Below are 20105 nucleotides of genomic sequence, written 5' to 3' on the forward strand. Positions count from 1 at the left end.
CTTTTGCTGGATAACTCAGGATATGGGTGGATAATCGTACTGTTGTGTTTTATCTTTTGTCGTTTACATCGGATGGCGTGTGGATGGTCCCACAGAAATACCTGCTCATAGTCTAACACCCAAGGCTTGATTGACGATCGAGGACTTGGCGTTCTTTTTGATTGTAAGCAAAACTTTATCTCAACAAAGTTTCATGAGGATTAAGCGGGGTAGGGAGCGCATTAATATCGTAGGAATCTAACTTGGCACGTTGGTGCGAAACTACACGTCCGTCACCATCACATTTCACTTTTTTTCTGCATATAGTAAGATAGGGGTATATCAGCGCAGTTAATCCACAGGCTAGATCAGTCTCCTTAGAGTATGAGTCTGCCATTTAAATTTATCAAAGAAGCTATGCACCCATTGAAGACAGCAACGTGTCAAAAATTTGAACAATTTCCTTTTGCTCCTCCGGAGACAGTTGCATTCTGTTTGCATGCGTATATCCTTCTCTGAGCCGTGCTGTCACGATCGCCTTTGGGGTTTTGGTTCTGAAGGTAGCCTCTATGCTTTTGGAAATACCATGGAACGGATAAGCTATTAATCCAATTCCAGCTTCATGTGCATCTGAGATTAGCAATCGCGTTAAGAGGAAGGAAGTTTGGAACCTCACTCACCGGAAGGCATTTTTGTAGCCATTCCAAGGGCGCCTCTAGCCAGACCTTTAACAGCACCCGCCGATCCCTCGTCGATTGCCCCTTTCATGGGATGCGTGAACATGCCCGTTACGCCGCTGGTCATGCCACCAACGAAATTCTTCCCACCAACCTTGAATCCTGATTTCCAATCCTGAACCGTTCCATAGTCTTTCGGCTTTTCACCATAGAGCTGAGGTGCCCTTCGAAAGCCCTCTGCTGCAGCATGAGGAATATCCACGATAACACCCCTGAGATAGGTAGCGGAAAATTTGCCGAAGCCCTGCAATGTCGCTCCTACCATATTTCCTGCAGTTTGGAATCCATCCTGTTCTCGGGAACTCTGGGATCGATTCATAGGTGGTCGACCACTCTTTTCTAAGTGCGAGCCTTTATTTGACATCGTTCCGGAAGTTATAGATCCCGATCCTGTGGAACTTGAAGATCGAGGTGTATCATTCGTGCTTCTCTGGGTAGAATCTTTGGCACGGCCTCGTTTAAATTCCTTATATGGATTATAAAACATTTCGCCTGTCGATTGTAGCATATTGGAGCCAGTGGCTGTGGCAGCGGACAGGACCCCGGTCAATGGATCCCATCGACGGTTCTCAATCAGTATAGGGTTAATGGGGTAGCTGTCATTTCACAAGGACAAAAGTCAGCATACTCCAACGTGAGATAGTTTATTCAGAGCTTACCATTTGATGTGCTTAGCTTCAATTCTGTTGTGTTCAATCAAAATGTTCACAGCTGCCTTAGACAAATGCAGTGGCTTCTTTCCCTTAGTATATGTCCATACCGCTATTTGTTCGGGAATGATGCTGCATCGCATTCTATCGAGAGGCAAATTACGATGGAACGAGTCCACAGCAGCTGCGACTCCGCATTCGCTCTGCATCTTGATTGAAATCTCATGTGCGGCTGCGGCAGCAGCTGGCGTAAGGCAGAATTGAATTGCAGCAGCCAGCGTTTCGGGTTCAAGCGTGGCATGTGGGATCGGGTATGAACCAGCCCCGGCTTCTGCGACCATATTACCCCAGAATGGTTGACTATGGTCATAATTGATCAGTATGATATCACTTGGAATCACGCAGGTTTCAAAAAGAAAAGCGAAGGTAGTAGGCATACTCGCCAAAGAACGGCACTATCGCAGTAGGCCGCCCGTTTAATAGACCACAAGCGGTCGTTCCAGCTCCTCCATGGTGAACCACAGCAGCTACATGTTGAAAAAGCCACGAATGTGGACAGTCACCGAGATAAAGGATGTTGTCATTTTGAGGGCCTGCCAGCTCACTCCAGCCCTTTGAAACAATTGCTCTTACGCCAGACAGGGTGACTGCTTCTATCACAGTATTAATCAGTCTTTGAGGATCATCGACAACAATGCTGCCGAAGCCAATGTATATTGGAGGCGGTCCCGCCTCTAGAAATTCCGCTAGCTCTGGTGGTGGGGTATATGAAGACGGTTCTGTGAAGAAAAACCCGCAAACATCTATAAAATGAGCCTCCCCAGTCTGCATGCCATGGGAATAGTAGCAGAATACATACCAATATGGGCTGGCCAATCCCGTGGTCTTGGGACTAAGGCGGGCGACCAACAATAAGTAAACGGGATCTCCAAGGCTTCTGCAAGACACGGTCCCTCAGTCCTTGGAACGGGTGCTAGGTCGATCGAAGACCTCCACCGGTTGATAACATCTCCCAAGCTGTCGAAACAAGTGAGCCATTTTCCCTTTGCATTTGATCGGAGAAACCTACCCTTGCCATGTTAGCCATTCGACCACTCCGTACGATACCCAGTTGGCTTGGCTTGCATCCATAGTCTCAGAGTGAAGATTCGCCAGGGGATGAGGAAAGGCCTTGGTACTGCTCCAAGGCATAGTGAACATCAAGTGAACAGGGATGCCCAAAGCCTGTGCGCAATGAATATGCGCAAAGCTAGGTGGATTGGCAATAATTGCATCTGCCACAAATGGCTCCAGAGTATCAGTATCGTCCTCAATACATGATCTCCAACATCCATCGAGCATTTCTGCTACCATGCGTTGCTTCTTTTTGATCTCCCCGTCACGGAGGGTTTTAATCTGCGGAATTAGACCCGGATTTTTGACCATATAGGCCATGAGCTGTGCTGGGTCACCACCGATTGAAAAGAATTCCAAGTAAGACTCCTTAACAAAGTTCTCGAAGACTCCGTGGGTGGCGATACGAACACGATGGCCATGCTTTTGCAGTGCGTTTCCTAATGCAATAAAGGGCTGCACATCCCCACGGCTACCCACAATCTGGATCACTATATTTAGTTTCAAATCACAGGGAAATGATCCCGGGATATCAGCACCAAGATTCTCTAGCAGTGGAGGATATGTATCTTGCTGCTGGTCGGCAATTTGAGCGAGCGATTTCGCAAGCTTGGATTCTAGATTGACGTCAATGCGGCCATCGGCTGCGGATAGAACAAACCAGTTGTCAGCCCTCTATTGTTCAAATCAGTGCTTCAACTTCCATATTACATACTATAGACATCGGCCGACTCCGTTGTCAGCTCAGGATCGATGTATGGAGAATATGGTGGGGGTGATTGCTTCGACTCCAGCTCACGGTCGGGGCTTGAAGGGGCTCCCATGTTGACGATGGGTCTGAGCCTTGATGCAGGGAGAACCCCCCGTTGAAACGACTCCCAAGGGAAAGAAAAGTTCGGTTGTTTGAAATAGACCAAGATGGGGGATAATCAAGATTTCGGGGAAATTCTCGTCCAACCTAACATATCAAGCGCCTCGAAAGGTACATAACTTACCCAAGCGGCAAGCTGGGCTTAGTCAACCCAGTAAACAGTTGAAGATGCGGAGTAATCTTGGAGGGGTCCACGGCCGCAGAGATAGCTTTGCTCCCCTCTTTATTTTTGTTTATCACCACTTATCATCACTCTCGCTCATTTTCAACCAATCTATGCGGACTACGACAAATCCCCAGTGTTTCGAGTGTGCAGGCATCAGGGTTAATAAGCCCCTATTGCGGTGGCAAACGGGCCGTGCAGAGTCAATCCCCGCCAATTTACGTCGTGGCTGTGCTCAACAATCGAAACCTGTTTTGCTACATCAACCGTCCTTCTCTTGTTTGTTGATTGAGCATATTGTTTCGCCTGAGTCTGTGTATCAATGGAGGGTGAGCTCCGCGAGTATGCCAATGGCCCTTTGTCCAGCCTATCACTGCCTCAACCAGGAGGATACCAGGATACGACTCGGCGGAGGTTGCTGTTGATCTACATCCATGGCTTCATGGGCTCGGAAGCCAGCTTTCATAATCTTCCAGCACATGTCCATGACGCTCTGACAGGATTACTGTCTGAGTCGCATGTGGTATACACCCGCATCTATCCTCGATACAAGTCTCACGGTGAGCTCCAAGCGGCCGTAAATCAATTCAGTTCCTGGTATGTTGTTTTGGAGACCATGAAGCCGTGTAACAGTGCTGGCAAGGAGAAAGGGAGTCAAACACATCGATGAACCTGACATTGTGCAGGTTATCGCCGCATGAGGCAAAAGATCTAGATGTCGTTCTGCTAGGCCATAGTTTAGGCGGAATTCTGGCTGCCGATGTTGCTCTTCTCCAGCTCAATGGGCAACCAAAACATCGGATATTGGGACTCGTAAACTATGATGTCCCCTTTCTAGGCTTACATCCGCGTGTTATACCCACTGGAATCACCAGCTCAATCCCAAAAAAAGATATCGCAGCCGAAGATCAATTAGCCGGGGAGCAAGAATCCCTTGGCTTAACTCCGGCCTACAAGGCCGCGACTCCCAGTCCCAATTTCGATCCTCCATTTCGAAACGATGTACGCATTGTTGAACGAGGCTTTTTAAAAGGGATAATGCACTTCGTGAACAAAAATACGGACAACCTATCGCGATCAATATTTGACCGCCTCGTATCGCCAATGAAGTTTGCTGGCTGCGTCAACAACTACTCTGAACTTCGCCAACGACACAAATGTTTGATAGATTTAGAATCTGCAGAGTATAGCCCCGATAGAGTACGGTTTGTTAATTACTATACAACAAGTACAGGCCGACCAGCACGGAAACCCAAAGCAAGTCCCACAAAGGAGCAAGAAGACATCGACGACTCGAAAGGAATATTATCGGGTCCTTCTCTGGAAAATTTACAGACATTAAAAACTGATTCAGAGCCGAGCGATACTACCTTTACAGAAAATCTCACGCTGGAAGAAGAGAGTGTCAAATCTATTGCTTCGGGCTCTACCTTGACGGTCGAAGGCGTGAATTCTGATAAAGAACGGCCATCTACGGATACAACTAATTCCAAATCCGCAAGTACCGAGTTTCCTTCCTCGGCTGACGACAGGGAAAGTCAACATCTATCAGAGCCTGTTTCTCTCGCAACTTCAGAATCCGATCTCAGTTCAGAGACGTCTAAACAGAAACTTCGCAAGTTCATACTGCTGCCATCCCATCATTGGAAGTACAATGATAACGCCCACTGGATGCCAATTTTGATGGAAGACATGGATGAGGTCACTGCACACCAATCGATGTTTATGCCACAGAGTACACATTACAGCTACCTTGTTGGCGATACGGTCGCCCTTATTGAGCAATGGGTCCAGACTGACCTCAGTCGACGGTTACTCCAGGAGAGCCTTGACTAAAGGATTCCCAAATCAGTCTCGACTATGGTCGAGGCTGAGATTTGTCTTATACTGAAATTCTTCCCCTAATAGCACATAAACTATTCTTCGCCAATAGGAAGCTTGTCTTATAGACGGTGGATCTGTGGATTACAATACGGTTAGTTTTGCCGTTCCTCACCTAGTGCCCAAGTATGCTGCCCTGTACCCCCTTCCCTCAATCGCCCCGACATAAGAGACCCCGACCTCGCCCTCTCGACCTTGTCCATTTTCCTCCCCTCCCTCCAGCTCCTCTACGTACCTACAATCTATTCCAAATTGCCTATAGACACCAATTCGAATCAAAACGGCCATAGGTGTTGCCTGGTCATTCTTTATCTTCGTCTACAGGGACGCTTGGGTCTCTCTCAATATTTATATTATTTCATCCATTTCTTCATTCAGACATGACAACGCATTCAATTGTAAAATCACACAGATTTATTTATCCCTCGACCTCCTTCCTCATCGCCTCTTTCACAATCGCACCACACATCTTGGCGTATGGGTTTGTTTGTACTGCAAGTTGCTGCCCGACTTTATTCCCATATCTGCCTCCCAAGAAGAAGTCCCGGCTGGCCATTTCCTCTAGCTGATCGGCATTCAGTCCTTGCAAGCGCTCCGGGCCGACCGGTTGCAGATTGTGCTGCTCCAACCGATTCTTCTTTACTCGCGCCGCTTTCAGTAATAGATAACCCCGATGGGTATGCGCATCTGCCAATAGCCGGGCTTGCACCGATGAAACGGGGTCTGCGGGAGAAGCCGGCGTAGCAAACTTTATTGCTTGTCCAAGATCTGCGAATACGCAAGATGATAGCTCTGCCGCTTCGGGGGTGAATAGCGCATCGTCTCTCTCGGCCTCTATGCTGTGAGGATGTTTCTCATTGTACGCGTGGTCAACCAAGATACGCAACACCTGGGCACGATTTGTATAGGCCGGAGGGTAGGTGGAAAATTCGTTTACAAGAGAGTTGAATGCTTCCAACGTTGAATCGATCAACTCTCTGTCGGGGGTTGTCACTCTTTGTAGCCTCCGTACGATATCTGTCTCCTGAATCTTGAGGCTAGAAAGGTCTTCTTGCGAGATAGTCACGGACGGGGGCCATGAAGGGAGAGACTGATCAACGGTGATCCCAGATGAAGGTGAGGATTCGGCGTCAAAAAGTGCCTGGAGGACAGATGCATCATTTTGGGTCAGCGACGGCAGTGATTTTGCGATCGTCGCCATTGTCGCGATTCGTGACGACACAGTCTGGCTGCGGCTTCGAGGTTCGTATTGAAAATAGGAAGTCGGAGAGTGAATGAGATCGACGGTTTCTGTCTATGTTTTGAAGTTTTCTAAAAGGAAGTCTGAGAGATACGATCGAGGAAAGCGACTGGCGCATTTCCAACAATGATGTTATCGACGCGGCCCGGCTGCTGGCGGCTAAGTCCGGCTGGCTCAGGATGCGGAAACAGCCGTGCCTGTCCAACTGCTCCACGATGACCGAATTCTCGAGATATCCGACGCGGTTAATAGAGGGCGCTTGGAGTGGTTGGAGCCTTATAAAATAATATTGGAGGCGCGGTACCATTCATATCTTGCCATATCTTGGAATTCATCAACCATCTTCCTTGCCTTTCATCCTCCACCGTGTTTCTCCATCTGAGGATATTCAACCCTAAAAAGACTCTATTCACGAAGAAAGGTATTCTATCAAACGGAAAAAAATCTGCAAATGGCTCCCTCAGCTATCTCCAACAGCCCGCCCCCTTCGGCTAACGGGGAAGCCTCCATCGCCAGCTACCGCGGTTATGACCATGTCCACTGGTATGTCGGTAACGCCAAGCAGGCCGCCAGCTACTATATCACCCGGATGGGCTTCAAGCGCATTGCCTATCGCGGCTTGGAGACTGGTAGCCGTGGTATTTGCTCTCATGTCATTCGCAACGGCGATATCACTTTCATCCTGACCTCGCCGCTCCGCGCCTTGGACCAACTCGAACGCTTCACTGCTGATGAGCAAGAGCAATTACGAGAGGTCCATAGTCACCTTGAGAAGCACGGCGATGGTGTTAAAGATGTCTCATTTGAGGTTGATGATGTTGACGCTGTTTTCTTCGCCGCTTTGAAGAACGGCGCCAAGGTCGTATCCAAGCCTCGCATCCTCAAAGACAACCATGGTCACGTCAAAGTTGCTACTATCCAAACATATGGTGAGACTACACACACTCTCATCGAGCGCAATCAATATCGTGGTGTCTTTTTACCGGGATATCGCGTCGAAGAAGCAAACGAGGACCCTATTTCCAAGTTCCTGCCCGGGGTAGATCTCAAGAGGATTGACCATTGCGTTGGAAACCAGGATTGGAATGAGATGGACAAAATCTGCGAATAGTAAGTTCTCAAGTTCTGCCATTTGGGCCAGATTGTGATCCAGTGACTAACTCCCGTTTAGTTACGAAAATGCCCTTGGATTCCACCGGTTCTGGTCCGTTGATGACAGCCAAATCTGCACGTAAGTTGATCTCACTGCCTGTGATACGATAACAACGAGGCTAATGTTTCCTAGTGAATTTTCCGCCTTGAAGAGTATCGTCATGGCGTCTCCCAACGAGATTGTGAAGATGCCTATCAACGAGCCTGCAAAGGGCAAGAAGCAGTCGCAGATTGAAGAATATGTGGACTTTTACAACGGCGCCGGCGTTCAGCACATTGCTCTCCTTACGGACGACATCATCCGTGATATCACCAACCTGAAGGCCCGTGGAGTGGAGTTCATTAAGGTTCCCGAAACATACTACACTGACATGCAGGAACGTTTGAAGGAGTCGGGCTTGGTGCTCAAGGAGGATTTTGATACTATCCGGAGCTTGGACATTTTGATTGACTTCGACGAGGGTGGTTATCTTCTCCAACTCTTCACCAAGGTATGACAACTTGACTCAGCGTTTTCTCTTGGTAGAAAGATACTAATGCGTAATTATAGCACTTGATGGACCGCCCAACCGTTTTCATTGAAATCATTCAGCGCCACAACTTCTCTGGCTTTGGAGCAGGAAACTTCAAGTCGCTCTTCGAGGCCATTGAGCGGGAACAAGAACTCCGTGGGAACCTTGTCTAAGAGCGGAGGACTTGCCAAACAAAATTGCATATTGGGTTTATTTTTGCATCCTTTTTGATACCGCTTCGCATCGATGGCACTAGTCATTTGACTCAATTTTGGATATATTCAATCACTTCTCATAATCGCAGTGCTATCCTTTGAATATTGTTAAGGATGGGAAGTTCTTCGGTGCCACTAGAGAGGCAGGGTGCGGCATCGTTGGTTCTTCCATTCGTAATCCTTCATCGGTTCCCTCCTATCTTGATCATATTTCTTTACATCGATTTTATTTACGTCTTTGTCAATTGACCAGCAGGAAATATCCTAGCATTTAGGTAGAACGATAATGGAGTCATCTGTTGACATATCTATGCGTGCGCTGATGGTTTGCTTTTCGTTGTATTTTTGTACATAAATTGAAGACAACACTGAAATCATCAACAGACACACACCCAGTTAATGACTTTATACATAAGAATAGAGATACAGATGCAGTCATAAGTATAGCGAGGATATGTTATCACGATGCAGCACGCAATGCAATGCATAAGCTTCTTTCACTCAAAAATCCCAAGAAATTCAAGAAACAAGACATTCTTTACTTTTTTTTCGACGAACTTGATCCGCCAGGTACAGTTCCTCCGCGTCGTTTATATTTGCGAGGATCTGGCTTATTATTAGCGAGAGGGAAGTTGTCATAATAGATAGATATCACAATACCTTTTCGGCTCATCAAGGCGCGGTTTCGTGTTCCCTTTCCTCCCTCCCAGAATCCGCTGCCAGCTTTGCCAACAAGTACAGCCTTGCAGACTCCGCAGTTGTCAGGTCTGTATATTTGCTCCCTGGAACAAAAGCCGCTATGAACTGTGTTAAAAATTGATCCGTCTCTGCCTGGTGAATTCTAGGGTTCTTGGATTACATACCAGATCATACGATTTGCATGCTCGTTGGGGTGATCTGTTTCAGCATCGTGACATCTGGTGCTGTTAGATCATCGATTTGACGAAGCTTGGGGAGATCTGGAGTCACATACTTATCGCACGGAAATACTTTCTGGCAACAACTGAACCTAAACCAGCGATGACTCTTACTATAGTGCTGGCAGCGACCGCGCCGAGGGAGTTCCTGTCCGGCAACGATGCCTAGAACCTCTCTAGGCCTCCGCTTCAGCGGCAGCGCTGCGCGAGAAGATAGTGCCGCAGACCCAACAAGCAAGAACTTGACTTCGGGGATCTTGAAGACCATTTTTCGGTGACAGTGACGGCAAATAGCCATTGCGCTTTCTCCGCGGACTGCAGATACCCCGGGTGCATGATATGTAGTTGAGCACTCGGCACAAGTGGGAATGAAGTTACTGGGTAGGAGATCCACAATGGTGCAGCCATATAAATCGAGATATCCGGCACGGTTTGCGTGCGAATGCATCAGCTGTTTCCGGAACCCAATGCTCATGGAGTTTGCACATTTCTTGCAAGGTTCAACTTTCGGTGATTCTTTCGGGTCAGAGATCTGGGGAACATTCTTGATATCCACCGACTCCTTGCACCGTTCGCATTTGACAGTGATTGCGAGGTGCACGACCTCAAGCAGCTCGATCCCATAAAGTTCCAGGAAGGGGAATGAAAGAGCAACGCCTCGTCCTGGGGTATCCGCAACTGCAGGAACAGGTGCGCCGCCCTCTTCCTCGTCTTCTTCTCCATCCGCCTCAGAATCCTCATCGAAGCTAGTTTCATCAGTAATATCACTGCCGCTGTGATTTTCTGGCACGGACCACTCAGGAGGTCGCGGAATTACATGCAAATGAGGTCGATCGCCGACTTTATCGACTGGTACGCCATCTTCAGGTTGGCTCGAGGCTTCGTCCTCAGCTTGAATGTGTTGATGCTGAGCTTGCTCAGCAATCTCAGGCAAGGGAGTCTTGGCAAAGTTGTGCATGTTACTTGCCAGATAGTTGATCTGTGAGACTATGTTCATCTGGGAATTATTCTCAACCCATTGCGAGAATCCAGTTTCCACAGACCTGGCCTCTGCGCTATCGACCTCCTGGATGTCGATCGCGCTGTGCTCTAGAGGATATAGGTAAGGAATCAAAAGCTTCACAGTTTTCACCGATTGAAGCGACCTGGGTAATTGATCCTGCTTATTAGGCCGAATGGGTATGATGAAGGCGGTCTCTGTCCGTTTATGGAACCCTGGTAGACGGCCAAGGCGAGCTTCGAGCTGTTTTGCCTCCATTGACCTCCGCTTCTCAGCCTGGGCCTTTTGTTCGAACGTGTAGACTGGGCCTCTGGGTATAGCCTTTTGTGCTGGTGCTTGTAAAGCATGGGTAGGCGCAGGTTTAGATCGAATCTCTGCTGGTGGGTTTGCCACAGCATTCGAATTTTGTGATGGCTCCGACTTCGCGGGGCCATTGCCAAGATTAGCGACAAACTTCAGCTTAGGGCCTCTCTCCAAGGTTGTGAGCAGGCGCTCTAGCTGCCTATCAAGGGTGTTCATCCAATTGAGCAAAGTTCCCCGGGCATTCGTGCGAATTGCAAAGTCAACAATGTCATCAAACCCCCTAGCAACATTCGCCTGAAACGCAGATTCCATCTCAGGATTGGTCACTGTAAGGGCAGGTCTGTCTTGTCCAGGGTAGGAATTTGGGACGTAAAGTACACATTGCAAAGCATCCAACTCAAAGGGAAAATCGGGGTCAGAAGGAGTCATTCCAAAGCTCAATGTTGAGCCATTCTCGTTTGTCTGCTCCTGCGGGTGAAAACGTCGCCTTAGCTGGTTGATTTGGAACTCTCTGGGATCATTCTTTTCGGTCTTAGAAACAGGTCTTTGCGGCAGGGTATTTTTTGATGTTGGTGTGGTTTCTTTTGCCTGTGGCGTGTCAATGTTCAAATCCTGGACCCTAGTAGTTAGACGGCTGTCTGGGTCTTTAGCTGTCTCCGCCTGTGCTTGTGACTCGGGTGTTTGAACCGGCCGGGCACGTCTTTGTTCGAAAACAGATTGATCATGGATGAATGGGCATTCTGCACCCGCACGGCAACCTGGATTTTGACGACATTAGTGTGAAATTCATGCATGTATCATCACGCATTTATCCGAGTGGGCAACGAATATCAAGTCTTTGAAATACATCATTTACGTTTCACATCTCATCGGTCTACTAACTCCATTTGGGGGCATCGAGCATATAGTCCCAAGCTGTCGATGAGACGGTTGGGTACGCCTGTAAAGCCTAAGCCCCCCGGCCAAAACGAATACCTACATATTCGATCCCCATATTGGAGCAGCCAAACAAAAGAAAGCATGACAGTAAAGAGCTGTCTCTTTGAAACAGCAGAAACTCAGAACAGAACGAACGTACCCTTCTTGGTCGCGAAATAGCGACATTTAGCCCGTTTTCGGGTCGATGATTGGCGAGGTGCATTCGCCTCCTGTGAGGAGATAACGCCATGCGCCGACGCTGGGGCTGACAACTCATCACCAACATGACCTGAGGCCATGGAAGGCGACTGTTCTGTGCCTGCGGAGAAACGATTATAGTGAGCGTGTGATCAAAAAGGTTGCGGGCCGTTGTATCCGCCCCTCCTTCCCTCCCGAGGAGAATAGATAGTGAGCGGGCAAAGTAGAGCGCAAAGCAGGTCCTGAGCGCCATTGAAGGCACCTGCAGGGTTGGTGACCGGCTTGTGGCGGGTGCATGGGTGATGGTGCATGGGGAGGGGGGGGTGGATGGGGCATGGTTTGGACAAGGCGCTACCCCCCAGGATTGTGGAGGGCTCGATATGACGGGAGTCGGATACGACGCGCCCTTGGTGATGATTTGCTTCACGGCAGGCGAGCCACGCCATGTATCCTGGGGCCAATGGAGACAAGGCTGGAACTCACGATGGGCCTGGGGCTCTGGACCCGCCGGGCTGTCAGTTGACCGGTTTTCCATGGTCAACGCCATGTTGGGGCCGGTTAGACAAGAGCCGATGGGGGCGAAGGGGAGCCCGTCTTGGATGATTGCTTGGAATGAAGGTTGGAGATGCCAACGCAGAGATCGGGTGACCAGCGACCAGCTCGGAGATCGACAGGACCAGATCTGCAGTGCGCACAAAGGGTAAGCCGCAACGAGAGGCGGGGTTGGCGGCCAGTTGGTCAAAGCAAACGAGTAACTGAAGACGATCTAAGACTAAATGCAGAGGCCAAGAATAGTAACCCGAGAGAATCGAGATGGTTTGATCAGATATGATAGAGATGATGGAGATGATGGAGGTTATGAAGTTAGGAGTTATAGATGTTGACGGGTCGGGCGGTGCCAAGCCTTCAGGGAATTCCACGGTGAAGTCACCGCGTTCCACTGTGATTCAATCTGACTCACGACCCGTCGACTCGCGGCTGCCATCATGATTTTTGACTCACAGTGGACCAAGAATGGATACGAATCCACTGTCCCAGCAAAGAGTCTAAAGAGTGCAATCACACTCAAGGTGCCTCTCGGTGTTGGAGAAGTGTTTGAATTCGTCCTCGCCAAGGTCACCGATCCCCGACCGAGGTGCAATGCATAATACTGTATATTAGACTCTCCTCCCGAGAGGTTCCAACCCCTCGACAATGCCAACTGAGATCAGGAAGGAGGGGGGCATACAGAACAAAGTGAAATGTCATTCTACGTTTTTGTTTTGATAACAATGGAATTTTGTGATTTCACAGAAGAGGCTTTTCAAGAAAAGCCACACGGTGTATACCCCCAGAAGATATGGTACGCGATAGATTCGATGGACAGACCGATACATACTTACTAACCAGACACCGACAATATACTGCAGATGGAGATGTATGTAGACCACCCTCGACTGGATGATTGAATCAATACCTGTATGTTTTATGTCAGTAGATCTAGGGGTTTGTTCGGAATGTAATAGTAAGAGTTGTATCATGATAAACCGAAGCCTCAGGAAACAATATATATCTATCACTTTCTAATATAGTATATCTTTGCCCCATTCTTCTAATCTTCAAAACTGCATCTCAACAATTCCACCGTTATGCAATTATAGTTCCACACTAATGGAAAATTATTCCCCTTTACAGCATGAACCGGATCGCCTCCCCCGGCCCCCGATCATCGCAGAACCATTTCCAATCCAGCACGCACGCCTCTCCGTCAGGCTGCGCGACCATAAAACCCCGCCACGGATAATAAGGTCGCGCGTTACGCGGAGAAGAATGAGGGGGCGAGCTTCCAGAACTTCGCCTCCCTGCGCGCTAGCGACGCCGCCTGGTCCAGGGTTATGCGTTTAGCCCCCGGCGATGCAACATCGGCCCAAAAAGAATGGCCGGGGGTGGCAACGTCTCCCAATCGAGCACCCAGCGGAACGCAACCAGGCTAGTGCTTGATGGGAGGCGGTTGGTTTGACCTGGTACATCTATTGTTTACTGAGTTCATGCAGGGACAGACAATATTTGCCAAGGACTGATAATAGAAGCAGCTCATTATCTGATATTCCCAATAGAGGGGCGCGCATAGAACGAGTGCGACTGTGCTACTTTCATGCGATCGGATCTAGAACTGATAAGCTTCCCCTCTTTCTCGGTGTAGAGCAGTCCGGGGGACCGTTTCCCTCGTCGATACACTTCTTTCTAAGCGACTCGGGGTGAGCGATAGCAGTAAGCCGAACTCTACGTTTAAATTAAAAGCAAGCCACGCAATCCAGGGGGTTGAAATATATATGTAAATAAAAGAAATAAACAATAAAGAGATAAAAAAACAACAGCAAACAAGAACGTGGTCGTGCCATCTGACATCTGACACCACGACACCCCATCTGTCAAATCAATTCTATATACACCGGCTTCGGCCGATATCTCTGTCCCCGCGTTTAAAGTAACAAGGAGGGCACGCACCGGCAGGATCAAACGGCAAAGTAAAAATAGAGCGGCATCTGAACGCTTCAATCCAACGCGTCCGGCATCGGTCAAGCACCCTCACCCCCGGTCAATACCCGGTTCGGTGGCTTTTATAGACTCTGGTAGTTGCAGCGGTCGGGAATCCCAGCGCGAGGGGAGGCTAGTACGGGTTGTCCGCAACCGATGTTAGCCTTGCTTGGGGAGTGCGAAATGTGCACCGGGCCCCTTGGTTTCATCTTTTCCTTTTCTTGGGTGGATAGTGCATTCAGATGAATCAAGGCTTGGTTCGGTATAGGCATAGATATTGCTTCTTTCGCCATCATCATTGCACCTTCTTTGGTGAAGGGCGTAGTCGGGACTACTGTTCTTAGCTCGGAACGTATCAAAACACCATCGTGTATTACACAATACCGGACAGCCGTTCGCGGTTCAGTACACCCGATTGGGAACCTTACCTAATATGCCATTCGGTACGTTCATCATACACGACGTGTATGGATCTGAAATCTGTATGGGCCTAGGATATTTTTGGACTAGCGTGGTTATAGGAACTTTGCGCACCAACCGGAACCTCCTTCCAGAAACCTTCCAGAACTCCTTCGCCAAATGACCATGGGTTTGGTTTGTTCACCAACCACGGGAGATGAGCTAAAACATTGCACTTTTTGCGGCCATTTGAGTCATTGGAAATGACATCGCCAGGGCTCACGAGTTGACGGGCCTCGTCATCATGTCCTCCCCCCGACAGTCATCACGTGCAGGTGTCGCTGGGGAATTCTCCGCCGCGGTGATTCGCCGGAGGACTGCGCTCCCCGATTCCTTCACGTGAGGGTCCACACGGAGCCCGATGCAGCTGGACCAATTAACCAATCATCTCTCGTGCAATTTTACTTGTCGGATATCGGATAGAATAGTCTGCGGTTCACCCTGTTACGCCGTGTGGTCAGCGCAAGTGGGATCGAGCTCGGGCGGCGGAATCCCGACTGGTGCCCAACTTCTCGGTATCACAGTATCCTGAAGGGCCCGGCATGGTCGGCATTCGGGAGGGCAACTTGCACAAAGTCTCCCCTGCTCCGCACGGACGCTGTTCCAGCACTTGTGAATAAATGACTCTGCGACCCACGGAGGGCGCTCGATTGTGTTATTAACAGGCGTCATCAGCCCACAAGGAAGAAGAAATTGGCCTCTTTTCCAGGCGAAATGTCAGAAAAATGGAGATGGACACCGGGAGTACATACTCCGCAGAAAGCAAGGCATTTGACGAGTTTCAACGACGTTTCCCCGTGCAGTGGAGAGGCACAGGATCAAGCTCGGATCGGTTCTAGAGCTCAATCGACCAGAATGGCAACCGAACCGATCGCACCGCACAGGAGCTGCGTCGATCAGTCCACCGAGAACACCAAAGCTTGATCGACAAGTCACACTTATACACGATGTCAATGCCTGCATGTACCCCTTACTACGCGATATCTATACATCAAATTTTGGCCATATCTCGCTGCAAATACAGCACTTGGCTTCGCCAAGTGCAAGGTGCTGCACGTCAGATGCCATGCTGCAAGAAATTGCCCGACTCTGCATCGTTGCCGATAAAAGATGGAGCATGTCGCGCAAAAGCATCGGTTTGCCGGTATCCCAACACAGCGCACCGACTACATAATAACCCTGGCGGCAACCAAGAAGAGTCCGTTATACGCATGGCTCTGCTTTATTATGAATCCCTCAATCGTTATGTATCTTTGTGGTGACGTGAAAAAGACCCAGAACACTGGTGTCGGGACCACTCCGGACAATACCCATACTAATTTGCACCTTTACCACAACGGGGCCCAATGAGGCAAGTTTTTGTCTGCTTTTGTCTGTATATAGTCAGTATGGAGAACACCACTCGGTCACCCCAAAACACTGCGCCGGTGAGACCCAGCTCGGGACGAGCGAGGATTCCCCCTACGAATCACCGCAGTCCCCGGCGTATGGGTGACTCCACCACGAAAATACACCCCCACTCCGTGCCGGACCATGAGCAGCTGAGATCGAAGTTATGACTGACCAAACGGTCTGGTGGGTTTTTTACCCCCTCCTTCGCGCCGCGCGAGTCGGGGATCCTCTCTGCCCGTCTGGCGAGTCAGAAGACTGGGAGTCTTGCGGTGCGTTGATGGGGTCTGGAGGTGGCTGGACCTCCGGACCGCACTGGCACTAACCTGTGAAAAGTGAAAATACGTGTATGGAGTACTCTGTACTGTAGGAGGGAAAGGGTGTCTATGCCATTCGGTCTAGACCCGCGACCCGTCGTTCGGCGGGGGAAGCGCTGAGTGCGTCAGTCGAAGGTATCTCTGCTTGTGAACGCCGTGAAGGTGTTGGGATTGTTGTTCAATGTCTTGAGCCCCATTTTCTGGATACCCAATGCATGTGTCCCTGGATCTCTCATTTTTCAAGTCCCCTGAGGGCTTTGTTTTTTTCTTGTTGCCCCACGAAATTCGGGGATGGTCGGAGCTGTGGCCAGTCAGCGGTCGTCTGCGAGCTTGGACTGGGGAAAGGGAGGCTGAATGGGGAAGGCAGGCGTCGGGCGATTTAGGAATGGCCGTGTGGGGTGGAAGGAGAGAGGTTGGAGAGGTTCTGGAGGAGGTTCCACTTGGTCTTTTTTTCGGTCTTTTTGCTTGGCCTGGCCTGTGTGGGTTTGCAGGCTGTTTTTCCCGGCACCAAAACGCCTTTCTATTTGTTGGGTGGGTATTGAAAGACGATGCAACCTCCGAAAGAGATCCCAGAGGCTATGGTTGCGTCATGGGGAAGGTTTGACGGCCTCTGGCACCGGGGAGTAGAAAGCTTGGGTGTAGTGCTCCGGGTCATATCCTGCGTTGTGAGTTAACCCGTAGTCTGGAAGATGAAGTCCTTGGAAAAAGGTCTCGTCCTTCCCCGGAGTCTCGGAGTCATGTGCTGCCGTATCGCCGCTCCACTCTGCCAAACCACATGACCCAACCTGGGATGACATCAATTGCGCCCTGGAAGTCCCAGACTATCAAGACTATCCTCTGTACGGACTATACCGACTATAGCACCGAGTATTATTGACCCGAAACCAAGATGAAGGGACCTGCAACGGTGCCTGGCGTCCAGTCACAAACGCCCTTCGAAGCTTGCTAGCTTTGCCATCTTCGCCCACTCCGATGATGAAAACATGTTATCATCCCTGGTCATGATGAGTCTACACCCCTGGAGGTAACAAGGCTAGACTGTTCCCTGTCTCTGTTCCACTTTACTGCCTCTCAACATCTCATACCTTCCGGGGCTAGAACTTCCTACCCAATCGTCACGTTCAGTTCCGTCGATAATGGTGGCCAGAGAGCCCGGGAGACGTGGTGCAGGGTTCCCAACGTCCAGGGATGCCTTGCTAAGGACCTGAGCGCTTATCTTCCCGCCATGTCGCATCAGAGTCCACCACCGTCCAGAATCTCGGCGACTACCATCTAGCGTCCATGGCCCTGCTCAACGGGGAGTATCTTGCCCATGCTGGTGCAGGAGCTAATGTACAGCAGATGTCATAGTTCCGCATGTGAAGCGACCAAAGCACCACTGGGTGAGATTGGGGATCTGGCGGATCTGGATTCGAGACCAAATCATCTGCATAGCACCGTTTTGACCTACCGACTCGGCCTCCTCCGTGCAGAGGACATGCACCTCCCCCTCAGAGCTTCGAACTACCTGCCGGAACAGACCCCCAATCTCACCCGGCGGTACTTTTGCCCGCCTCTGATATCCCTCCACGGGCTTCGCCTATGGGAAGCCCGGCATATCGCAATTTAAATTAAAGAGCAGAAATCTCGAACACAGGGAACATAGAGACAAAGCGGACCGACCTGGGTACTGTCGTACAGAAGGCACTAAGTTGGCCCCGTTCCTTCATCCTGCTCCTTCACCTGACAACTCTTCAGGCCGCCCCCTTCCATCGGCACCGGTCCAGTGGGAAGGGCCAAAAAAGATCTTCGAGTCCCAGCCTGTCGGGGCCACGAAGCCGCCCGTCGATACCCACCAAGCCAGGTAGTATATCTCCGGCGAAAGGGAGGAGTGGACTGTACTCGTCCGCTAATATCCCCCAGCGCCTCCGTAGGATTGAGGATCGACTAGTATTATAGTATTGTAGTAGTTTGTATGTACCACAGTAACAACCGATCAACTATACCGTTCATTCCTTCTTCACGAACCCAACCCCTTTCCAAACGAGAGCCTCTTCATGTAACCACATTCCCTACCCTGCCCCCCCAACCCAACCCCGAGCGACAGGCCCAGGTCCTTTCCCCCTCCGACGTGTCAGCGCCACCACAAGCCCCCCCTCCCTTCCCAACGCCTGCGCTTCCCACATGATAATTATCTGGCGCCAGTATAGCAAGGATCCCGCCCTGGGGGCAGGGAAACCTTTTGCGGACCTCTACACCATCCGGCAGGGATCTGTCCTCCCCCTCCATGCGCTGGTCTCGACCTGTTACCTGTGCGAGGTTCATGTTCTGCAGCGATGAGGCAGAGCTCGACGCCGCAATCGTTCCAGACCGCCAATTCAGCAATGCATGTCTGTTGCCAGACGTGATCCGTGATTCTGGTTTTCTGGGCTTCTTGCTTAGCAGCCAGCTTTTGCGTTGAGAGGAGCTCTGACCACGTAAATACGGAGATAAGACATTTTACACGAGTACAAGGACAGCGAGGATGGGTCAGATGCGTAGTGTTAGTACAAAGCAAGGTGGGTTGGGTTGCCTGTTCTAGTTTACGAGGTCTGATCTACGAAGAGAAAATGCATACAGGAAAGCCTTTCTGTATTTCTCTTGAGATAGTTGGTTTCATTCAATGTGAGCTTTTTTTTAACGTAGTTGTCCTTTCAAAACAATGCGCTGGGGAAAAAGAAAGAAATTCATGAATAGCGTACACGGGACAACACGTCCTTGGCCTGGAGCTGTGGAAAGGGCCCTGCAGGCGCGAAGGGCCCGAGGACTAGAAGTAGGGCAGAATAAGAAAGGAGAAGGTATCTGGTATCGAGGGAAGAACAAGGTGAAAAATAAAGAGGGGGCCGGGAGAAAAAAAAAAAAAAACAGGAATCCCCCGTTCCCCCCTCCAGGCAGGAAACCATAAGATGAATTTTGTTGTTTTTTTTTCTTTGCTACACGTCCGCGTTCGCGAGACAGTGCAGTATGCAACAGCGCTGATGGGGAACCCGGATGTTTTTGTCAAGTTTTGCAAGAACAAGAAGCAGTATTTGGTCTCGGTAGATGATGGGAGCGGGATTAATGGAAAAATAATTCTTGTAAGGAAGCAGGGACTCAGGTCCGCGCCCGAATTTTTTTGTCCGGTATTATTGACCCGTTTCTCGAGCGCCCGAAAAGGAGAAGAGAAGAAGAAGAGAGAATTTGAGTGGGATATGAAGCTGTACATGATTATCAAGTTTCGTAAGGGACAAGATGGCCCCTCGTGGGGGGATTGGAAAACAAAGAACCAGGTCGTCCAGGAGGAGAATCCAAGTCGGGACAACGCCCGGAATGCTGTGTATTCGGGTGAACACCCCGAAACCCCAGAAAGCCGATGATGAACACAAAGAACCCCCTTTCCCTTTCGTGAATCGAATAAAAAAATCAAATCCATAGAATGCGCCTAGATGCAATGCATGATCATAATCGTACGTGTCGAAGAAAAACAAATGACTCGCTCTCGCTGCGAGACGAGAAATAAGCATGATGATGGAATGAGATGAGAAGATTTGTAGCAGGGACGTGCGAGCAGGAATCT

The 20105-nt window shown here is 49.7% G+C and overlaps 7 protein-coding genes across 7 annotated transcripts; 3 read left to right on the forward strand and 4 right to left on the reverse strand.

The window, feature by feature from the left end:
* Window positions 1-651: 651 nt before the first annotated feature.
* Window positions 652-3303, reverse strand: N7462_010688 (putative sterol glucosyltransferase; the record flags this gene model as incomplete). Its single annotated transcript, XM_057082402.1, has 6 exons — window positions 652-1312; window positions 1376-1726; window positions 1806-2169; window positions 2226-2383; window positions 2436-3123; window positions 3195-3303. The coding sequence occupies 6 exons, from the start codon at window positions 3301-3303 to the stop codon at window positions 652-654; spliced, it is 2331 nt and encodes a 776-aa protein (XP_056929442.1).
* Window positions 3304-3835: 532 nt separating this feature from the next.
* Window positions 3836-5349, forward strand: N7462_010689 (uncharacterized protein; the record flags this gene model as incomplete). The annotated part of the gene is made up of 2 exons (XM_057082403.1): window positions 3836-4110; window positions 4200-5349. The coding sequence occupies 2 exons, from the start codon at window positions 3836-3838 to the stop codon at window positions 5347-5349; spliced, it is 1425 nt and encodes a 474-aa protein (XP_056929443.1).
* Window positions 5350-5812: 463 nt separating this feature from the next.
* Window positions 5813-6595, reverse strand: hmgX (the record flags this gene model as incomplete). Its single annotated transcript, XM_057082404.1, has 1 exon — window positions 5813-6595. The coding sequence occupies one exon, from the start codon at window positions 6593-6595 to the stop codon at window positions 5813-5815; it is 783 nt and encodes a 260-aa protein (XP_056929444.1).
* Window positions 6596-7085: 490 nt separating this feature from the next.
* Window positions 7086-8471, forward strand: N7462_010691 (4-hydroxyphenylpyruvate dioxygenase family protein; the record flags this gene model as incomplete). Its single annotated transcript, XM_057082405.1, has 4 exons — window positions 7086-7744; window positions 7806-7865; window positions 7920-8277; window positions 8337-8471. The coding sequence occupies 4 exons, from the start codon at window positions 7086-7088 to the stop codon at window positions 8469-8471; spliced, it is 1212 nt and encodes a 403-aa protein (XP_056929445.1).
* A 580-nt stretch (window positions 8472-9051) lies between these two features.
* N7462_010692 (uncharacterized protein) lies at window positions 9052-11950 on the reverse strand (the record flags this gene model as incomplete). The annotated part of the gene is given in 4 exon segments (XM_057082406.1): window positions 9052-9354; window positions 9373-9430; window positions 9487-11491; window positions 11812-11950. The coding sequence occupies 4 exon segments, from the start codon at window positions 11948-11950 to the stop codon at window positions 9052-9054; spliced, it is 2505 nt and encodes an 834-aa protein (XP_056929446.1).
* Window positions 11951-15935: 3985 nt separating this feature from the next.
* Window positions 15936-16175, forward strand: N7462_010693 (uncharacterized protein; the record flags this gene model as incomplete). The annotated part of the gene is made up of 1 exon (XM_057082407.1): window positions 15936-16175. The coding sequence occupies one exon, from the start codon at window positions 15936-15938 to the stop codon at window positions 16173-16175; it is 240 nt and encodes a 79-aa protein (XP_056929447.1).
* Window positions 16176-17118: 943 nt separating this feature from the next.
* N7462_010694 (uncharacterized protein) lies at window positions 17119-17328 on the reverse strand (the record flags this gene model as incomplete). Its single annotated transcript, XM_057082408.1, has 1 exon — window positions 17119-17328. The coding sequence occupies one exon, from the start codon at window positions 17326-17328 to the stop codon at window positions 17119-17121; it is 210 nt and encodes a 69-aa protein (XP_056929448.1).
* Window positions 17329-20105: the final 2777 nt, after the last annotated feature.

The sequence above is a fragment of the Penicillium macrosclerotiorum genome, assembly GCF_028827735.1.
Source record: "Penicillium macrosclerotiorum strain IBT 26536 chromosome Unknown utg000010l_segment0_segment0, whole genome shotgun sequence".
NCBI classification, from domain to species: Eukaryota; Fungi; Ascomycota; class Eurotiomycetes; order Eurotiales; family Aspergillaceae; genus Penicillium; species Penicillium macrosclerotiorum.